This window comes from Nicotiana attenuata, chromosome 5, assembly GCF_001879085.1.
Source record: "Nicotiana attenuata strain UT chromosome 5, NIATTr2, whole genome shotgun sequence".
NCBI classification, from domain to species: Eukaryota; Viridiplantae; Streptophyta; class Magnoliopsida; order Solanales; family Solanaceae; genus Nicotiana; species Nicotiana attenuata.
Window position 1 is genome coordinate 8,216,498 of NC_031993.1, and position 9,765 is coordinate 8,226,262.

General features: G+C 34.4%; 1 protein-coding gene across 1 annotated transcript; it reads left to right on the forward strand.

Annotated features, from left to right (window-relative positions):
• On the forward strand, positions 2,820-4,544 carry LOC109226272 (uncharacterized WD repeat-containing protein alr2800-like). The gene has a single exon (XM_019391059.1). The coding sequence runs from the start codon at positions 2,936-2,938 to the stop codon at positions 4,142-4,144; it is 1,209 nt and encodes a 402-aa protein (XP_019246604.1). The 5' UTR covers positions 2,820-2,935; the 3' UTR covers positions 4,145-4,544.

Below are 9,765 nucleotides of genomic sequence, written 5' to 3' on the forward strand. Positions count from 1 at the left end.
GCATGAAATTTACTCAGAATATTTCTTAAAGCCCTTTTCACGGTATTGCTGCTGTAACACCATATTTGAGGCATGAAAAGTGGAAAGAGTCTTTTCCAGCATGTCCTCATCATTCATAGGTTCCCCACATAATTTTAGTTGGAAAATTATTCTATATACAACAGAATTATATTCACTTATGGTCTTATAATCTTGTAGTCATAAGTGCATCCACTCACGACGAGCTCTTGGCAATACCGTGGCCTTTAGGTGGTGATATCGTTCCTTTAAACTAGTCCATAATTGAAATGGATCTTTCAAGGTTAAATATTCACTTTTTAACCCTTCATCGAGATGATGGCGAAGGAAAATCATGGCTTTCGCCTTATCCTGACTTGATGCTTCATTTCCTTCTTTAATAGTGTCACCAAGACCTTTAGCGTCAAGGTGAATTTCAGCATCAAGTACCCATGGCAAATAGTTATTTCCAGAGATGTCAAGTGCCATAAATTCAAGCTTTGACAAATTCGACATAGTGAAAACTATCATAGAAATAAGTGAATTAGAATGACAAGAATTATTATCAATGAAAAATCCAGTGCAGTACATAATCTTGTATTAATATTCTATATGTATATTTATCAAATAAATAATTATGTGCAGTGCGATGATAAATTAGTGTTTAATATTACCCACCAAAACTTTAGATATGTAAGTATATTTTCATAGAATAAATAAGTTGAATTAATATATACTATTATAATTTTGTTCTACTTAGAATACGTTTCAATTAGCTAAGTAGGCATAAAACTAGATGATATCAATTCTGACACGTTTCAACATTCAATACGATACATCTATTATTTTCAATTTTAATACTTATTTATTTATGTGTATGATTAAACTTCATCATAGTTTATATAATGAAATAACAATTTAATTGGAACTTATTGTTTTCATACCAATGCAATTATTATAATCATATTCAAAACAGGTTATGCATATGGTAATTAAACTGCATGTTAAAGAAGATCCTAATAGAAATATTATAAACATAGGAATGTATACCTGAATCGGAAAAGAAACTGACTACCTCTTTTAGGAAGAAGATAAAATTCGGATGAAGCAGATAACCTCAGTTGGTTAGAACCTCGTGCTGATAACGTATTAAGAAATGAGAGCAAAATAGAACAATATAGTAATAAAGACAAGATGTATAGGAGGAGAATGTAAAAGTTATCTTATTCAAGTGTGTTTCTTGTGTGTTCTTCTATAGGCAAAGAATATCCTATTTATACTATACAAGATACACCCAAAACTCACTAGATACATCCTAGGAATTAATAGGTACATCTATCCAAGTAGTACATTGTATAAAATGTATGGATGGATTAAACGAACATCCATTTACATTCACTTTATTTATAACAAGATGCACTTTATAAGATTACATTTTATTAATTAATGCTTTTGTCCATTTTGACTTAAAGATCAACCTCTAGAGTTTTCACCAAAAACAATTTACATTATAAGAATTTTCTATTTCCGCATATTCAATAAACTTCTTGCTTAAGTCAAATATGGAACATTTGTACTGGTTTCCACTTTAAAGTCTTAATAGACGATCATGTCTTTTTTTTTTTGGGGGGTCAAAAGATAATACGAGTCATGCTTTCCTCTATTTGCTTCAAAGTGGTTGACATTTGACGTGGAGTCGCCTTACGGACAAGAAAGTTCTAAAGCAACCTTAATTTGCAAAGCCATAAACTAAAAAACTTAGTGGCTTATATAATAAAATTTCATCTTTGCTTTGCCTTTAATTTTATTATTATAATATGTTAACAGAAACATATATACCTGCCGACTCGCACACTAAAAACGAACGACGAGTGCGTCTTTTTGAGCAGATCTCATCAAATTCTTAGTACTTTGTCATAAAATCAGAAAAAAGGTTAATGGTATTAATTATATATTGATGGAGCTTCATTATCAGACTAATTCCACAATTTCCGCAACACTGCATGTGCTCCACGAAACGCTTTTTCGTAGTCTTTCACTATTATATTTCTCAAGCCTCTCTAAGACCATCTTTGTTCTTTTTTCATCCATAGTTTATTTAAAAAGGCATTTCATGCTTAATTTTTGAAGTGCCCATGAAATTTCCCTAGCCTGACTCTCACTCAAGCCTCCCTTCCTAGCTCTTTCACTCTTTTTTATTTTTGTTTCCTTGGTTGTACTCGTGTTTGAAGAGAGAAGAGAGATGGCCTGTACAAAGCACAAAGTATCTCGTATTCACGTAGGGATTAGGAAAAGACCGCACCTCTATGGGTGAGATGTAGACAGCATACCTTAATGCAAGTATTAGTGGTTGCTTCTACGAACTCGAACCCGTAACTATAGGTTAAGAGACAACTTTATCATTGATTCAAGGTTCCCCTTGCAAAAGAGAGATGGCCAAGGGGATTCAACTTAAAGTAATATATACATTAAATTTTCTTTTATTTAGATACACAAGCTGCACTAAATAATGTATAGATGGCTGAGAGCTAGATTACATAATCATATTTGATAGACCGAGCCTAGACGACCAAATATAAGTAAATGAAAAATGCGGCAGCTATTAACGTATAGTATTACTCTATACTAGGTTTTACTTTTTCATTCATTAGAAAAATGTGAAAATTCTCACTGGACAACATTTGGACCAATCAATTAACATTAACATGACTGTTTGCTCCATCACAAAGTCTCGATTAGAGGTCTCAAAAAAAAAATTATTATACACCAAATCAAGGGCCAGACGTCAAATTAATTCTATAACCCTTTTGCATTGCATTTTTTTATTCTGCCCTACAGTTTGCCACAGCCTTCAAATACCCCCTCAAACCAAACCCTTCCAAACACTTAATCTCATTAATTTGTTGCTTCTCTATTATCATTTCTCAGCAGCTAATTAATGAGAGAAATAATGGAGGTCCCAACATGGTTTTGCAATAATGGCCAATATTCATCAACTTATGATCAAGATTCAAATTCTGAAAAACAAAGCACTACTTCAACAGCAACATATGAAGAAACCAGCTCTTGCAGTATTGACACCTTTCCTTCCCCAAAATCTTTCAAATCTCATTCTTGCATAACCACTTTTAATACCTTAACCCCACAAATTTCCCATCTAGCCATTCACAACAACATTTTATACGCTACATCTCTCAACGAAATCACTGCCTTTGATTTAAAAACCTATGAACAAATCGACACATTCAGCCATCAAACAACTTCATCTTTTGGCATAGTAAAATCAATTGCATTTAGCAAAACAAAAATCTTCACAGCTCATCAAGATTGCAAAATTAGAGTTTGGCAACTCACACCCTCCTCCAAAAAACATCATCTCCTGTCAACTCTTCCAACTTTAAAAGATCGAATCCGACGTGGCATTTCTCCAAAAAATTACGTCCAAATTAGACGTCACAAGCAAAAACTCTGGATAGAACATGCAGATACTGTTTCAGGATTAGCTGTTAATAATGAGGGGTTAATGTATTCAGTTTCATGGGATAAAAGCTTCAAAATTTGGAATATGTCGAATTTTTCTTGTTTAGAATCCGTTATAGGTCATGTTGATGCTATTAACGCCATTGTTGTTTCTCAAAACGGCATCGTTTACACAGCTTCGGCTGATGGGGAAATAAAAGTGTGGCAAAGAGAAAAAGATAAGCATATTTTAGTAGCTACATTAAAGAAACACAATTCTACAGTGAATGCATTGGTTTTGAATAAGGAAGGATCAGTTTTATTTTCAGGAGGATGTGATGAAAAAATATTAGTATGGGAAAGAGAGGAATATTGTGCTGATTATATGTTGGCTACGTGGTCATTAAGAGGACATAAGGGTGCAATTTTGTGTCTGATTTATATTAATGATGTTTTAATTAGTGGATCATCTGATAAAAGTGTGAGGATATGGCAAAAGAGTAGTAATACAGAATGTGGATATTTTTGCTCGTTAGTTCTTGAAGGGCATTGTATGCCAGTGAAGACAGTTACAGCAGCTTGGGATGATGATAATAATGAAAGTAATAATGGTGTTCTTTCTGTTTTTAGTGGAAGCTTGGATGGAGAAATTAGAATTTGGCAGGTTATTGTTTCAACGTCACATTAGTTACCGGGAAGCCCGGTGTACTAAGTTCACGTTATGCGTGGGGTGCGAGGAAATATCGGATCATAATGGTATATCGCATGCAGCCTTACCCTGGATTTTTACAAGAGGATGGTTCCACGGCTTGAACCCGTGACTTCCTAGTCACATACCAACAACTTTACCAGTTTCAACGTCACATTAGAGTTAATAATATTCATCAGATAATTGATGGAGTAGAATATTGAAGAGCTACTTTTTCATGTTAATTCATTGAATCGTGGATATGATTCATGCTAGAAATAGTATTCTCACCTCATTGTTGTTGAATTATTATCGACGGATTCAAGATTTTAACTTGATCATTTGACCTGTAAGATTCTTGATATTGATCAAACAATTGCAGTACTTCTGGAATTATGAGTTTAAAAGTGTATATTTTTTGATATTTTATTATTTAGTGATTTTTATTGATATATTTGTAATCCGTTTCAAAAATAATTAGTTTTGTTGAATGCACCTTAATTTGTTGTTTATAAAATGCTGTCATTGTGGGAAACGTTAGAGAATTTCTTGAATAACGAAAAAACAAATTGTACAGAAAAAATATATATATATATATATATATATATATATATATATATATATATATATATATATATATATATATATATAGTTTTTAAAGTAAGCTGCCGGAGGCGGGGGTATATGTTTACTTTTGAAAATCCAGAGAATATTAGGAAATTCGCTCCGTTTTAATTTCTTAAGCATTCTTTGTGTAAAGGAAACTATTCTTTGATTTGGTAGCAAGAAAAGGAAAAGAAACTATTAGCAATATGTTCAAAAAGCATCAGTATTCCCCCACCAAAAAGTGTTGACAATAGTATAAGTTTGTGCGCCATGTACATTTTACAATATGTAACCATTGGAATTAATCATGCTCTTCCTATGTACTAGTATACTAATTAAGGTACCATGTTTGGCGCAGAAAGTATATAAAAGTTATCTATGCAATTCCGACACAATTTAATATTTGAGTCTCCAACCCACGCAACGAATGTCTGTTCTTTTCCTAACTATTTAAATTCTTCAATCTGTTTCAAAAAGGAAAAAGAAAGAAAAGATATTCTGTTTTCCTCACTCGATCACGGTTATTAGATAATTTATAGGGTTTAGGATTTAGGATTCAAAGTTCGGGTTCAGGGTTTAGGTAGGATTAGCATAAATAATCATCTCGATCCAACCGCTTAATTAAAAATTGCCGAAATATATGTATGACTGATGTATGATATATGTATAATCGTATATAATCAATGTATCATATATATATACTAATTATAAAAGGTAAATCGGCTGTCTATTTGGGTAAAACTCCCAATTTTATTTGCTCTTTTTTGTTGGTGGAATTCTAGAGTGTCAAAAAGAATTTTGTCTTCCTTACAGCTTGGTTGGATGGTTGTTACATACTGTATTGTATCGTATTGTTACTTTAAATACGATGTTTGTTTTGATTACTTAAATTTTATTTTATCATATCGTTAAATCCGTCGTTACATAACGACGAAATGTGCCACTTTATGTAACGACCGATTTGGTGTGGTTGCGTCGTTACCTTGTCTTTTTCTCTCAATCTCACCCTTTATTATTATTAAATAATTTTATTTTGTCATTTATCCTACCTTTTTATATAGTAACTTTACCCCGTATCATAATTTTTCTTTATAATACTACAAGTTTATGTTTCATATTGCTGGTGCGTGATATCATGAAACGATGGCAAACGACACAATCTATCCAAATATTGTATTCATCAAACGATACAGTATAATAAAATACAGTACGATACGATACATTATGAAACGATATGTAACAACCATCCAAACAAGCTGTTAAACTAACTTTAGATTACTTACCGTAAACATTATCCTTCTTTTATGAACTTAAACATATACAGATTATAACAATGATAAAGTTAAAAAAAATACCCTAGTTAGCTTTATGCCTAGCTAGGCTAGGATTTACAAATAAAATAAATTAACTAGCTAATGCAATATTGTCACAGCTAGTTGTTTATCATTATAAAGGAAACTCACATGACGGTAATTGACTTTGAGAAAGGAGAAGAGAAAAAGATTGATGTTGATATTTAGCAAGGGCCTAATTATAAGTCTCTCACTACTTAACCATGATAATTGTGTAGAGAAGCTTCAAATTAGCCGACAAACCCTATAGCTGTGAATGCGCATTTGGAGTTTAATTCCGATCTTAAAAATAATAAAAACCGAAATGTGTTTTAAAATAAGCACATTAATTAAATTTAAAAGCTAAGCACATGTCAGCCACCCGATCAGCTTTTTAACAACACAAATTCCTATTTAGTGGGAGAATTTGGGGCCCTTTTGTTAGCTATGGCCATATTTAAATATGGACTAACATGGAATAACACCAAACCTTAAATTTAATTAATTCCATAACAACTGGTTTGTTTAGGGTTAATCTTCAAGCTTTATTTGTGTCTATATTTGGAATATTCATATTTGCGTAAGTGCTTACGTATGGTTTCCCCCGGGAAAATTAAGGGATTTTTTAGGATAGTGTAGTGTGGCCCTCATAGCAATATAAACTTTCGGTTTCTTTTCGTTTTTTACTTTGTTGTCATCTTTAATTTGAGAAGATTAAAGCACACGATAAATAATCTTTCTTCAAAAACCTTAATTAATCTTTCTTCTTAATCATCCACCATCTTCCCCCAAAACACGTTTGTCCAATATTTTTTAGCCAATAATGCTTAAAAATCGTCGAACTTCCGGGGAAACAATAGCGTGAAATGAGCATACAGGTAAATGTTAAGAGTTTGTGGGTGAGTGGGGGTGGGGGGTCAATTAGTAGTATAACGGTCCATCGATAAGTAATCAATCCTTGACCAGCTTAGAATTAGCATTCCAAAATTAGATCATTAGCTAGCACGTCATTTTAAAGATTAGATCTAATTAATACAATGTAGTCATCACTACATTTTCTAATGATTTATGTAGCTGTTACCAAAATTCCTTTTGGATTAATTGATAACACCTTTACAGTAAACATTATAATAACCTATCCACTGCTTGATACAGTGTTAATAATTACTTTTTGTCACTATCCGGATTTTTCACCCTCGGGAGTCGTTGATGGCGCCTACTCGTGAAAGCTAGGCAAGCCAACTATTAAGGTTTTAACCCATTAGCAATCAACCCAAACAGATATAAACAATAACTAAAGCTAAACAGATGAAAAGTGCGGAAGAGTTATAACAAATTCAATTAACCCAATACATGTCTACCCACAAATCTGGTGTCACAAATTCACGAATATCTACGAATTTCTACAAACACTGGTCTAGAAAGAAAAGTACAACTGTTCTCGGAATGAAAAGAGACAGCAGAAAGCTAAAACAAGGAAGGGGAATTTTAGGCTCTACGGACGTCAGAAGATCTACCTTGGTCTCCCTGGACTGAAGGCAGCTACCTCAGCTACTCACCGGATCCGGTATCGAAATCTGCACAAAAGAGTGCAGGTGTAGCATCAGTACAACCGACCCCATGTACTAAGTAAGTGTCGAGCCTAACCTCGGCGAAGTAGTGACGAGGCTAGGACACGACAACCATATAAACATGTGTAGTTAAATCATATACAAACAGAATCATAATAACAGGAATCAACAGAATAAGGTGGGAAGGGGGCATGCTGCGGAGAATATCAGACTCTAACAATAAACCAATAAAGAAGCATCAATAAAGAACCATAATGAACATCATATCTATATCAACAAGAATAATGAAACGGTAACACGTACACGGCACCACCCTTCGTGCTTTTACTCTCGTCCTTACCATATGAAACAACAGAAACAACATGGCATCACCCTTAGTGCATTAATTCTCAAATCATGGTACGGCATCACCCTTCGTGCATTAACACTCGTAATATCGGTACGGCATCACCCTTTGTGCATTACACTCACTCACAATATCATGCACGGCATCACTCTTCGTGCTTTACATCTTCCTCACCCAAGCAATAGAAACAATACGTACCGGCAAGGGAATCAACAATATCGACAATAACATCCCGGCAAGGGAATCAGCTATAACCAATCTCGTTTTCAACAATTACTTTACAAAATGAAACTCAAATTGAGTCAATACTCAACAATAGTCAATTACCAAGAAACTTTCATAAGTGACATTGTTAATCATCAATTTGAGCATGAACGATACATAATAGAGCCACAACAATCATGATATAAGACTCACGGGCATGCTTGACACCAACGTATAGATACTCGTCACCACACTTATACGTCGTACTCATACTAACACATAGCAAATAAGACCACAATTCCTATTCCCTCAAGCTAAGAGTAGGCCAAACATTTACCTCGACTCCACGGACAAGATTAAGCCTCAACTACTGTTTTACCTCTCGGTTCCACATCCAATTCGCGTGTATCTAGTTATAGTTTACTTAATAACATCAATAAATGCTAAATAAACCAATTCTAATGCATGAAAATAGATTTTCCAATGATTTCCCCAAAAAGTCAAAACCCGACCCCGGGCCCGCTTGGTCAAAACTCGGAGTTCGAACCAAAACTCGATCACCCATTCACCCACGAACTCAAATATGCAATTAGTTTTGAAATCCGACCTCAAATTGAGGTCCAACTCTCCAATGTTTGAAAATCCTAATTTTTACCCAAAAACACCCAATTTCCCATGAAATAACCTATATTTTGAGGTGAAATCATGTAAAAAGATGAAATAGATTGAAGAAAATGAGTTAGCAATTGTTTACCTATGATTTAGGGAAGAACTTGCTCTTGAAAAATCGCCCTTAGGAGTTTAGGTTTTAAAATTTTGAAGAATGATATGAAAATCCCGTCTGATATCCCACTTAACAGGTCGCAAATGTCGCAATTGCGAAGCTCGCAAATGCGAAACAGGCATCGCATTGCGAACTTGTTGCATTGTCTGCTCCCCTCGCAATTGCGAACAATTTATCGCAATTGCGATAACTGGCCCTTCCTGATGTCTTCACGATTGCGAAGGGGGGTTCGCAATTGCGAACAAGGCAGGCCTGGGTTTTCTTCGCAAATGCGATCAAACCCTCGCAATTGCCAAGCCTGTTGGGCTCGCATTTGCGAAGCCTGACCTCGCAATTGCGAGATCAAAGCCTGCAACACAGCTGAACCTGCAATAGCTATTTTTCTAAGTCCAAATTCACTCTGTGGCCTATCCAAAACTCACCCGAGCCCTCGGGGCTCCAAACCAAACATGCACGCAAGTCTAAAAACATCATACGGACTTGCTCGTGCAACCAAGTCATTAAAATAACATCAACAACTATGAATTTAACCTCAAATTCATGAAATTCTATAAGAACGTTGAAATTTCCACTTTCTCAATTAACGGTCCGATTTATACCAAATCAACTCCGATTTTTACCAAACTTCATAGGTTCGACTTAAATATTAGTTTAAACCTATACCGGGCTCCGGAACTAAGATACGGGCCCGATACCATCAAGAACACGCATCATTTCATTTCAAAGAGGCTCTATATTTTCCAGCAAACAATTTTTTTTAAAAATTCTTTTCTCGGGCT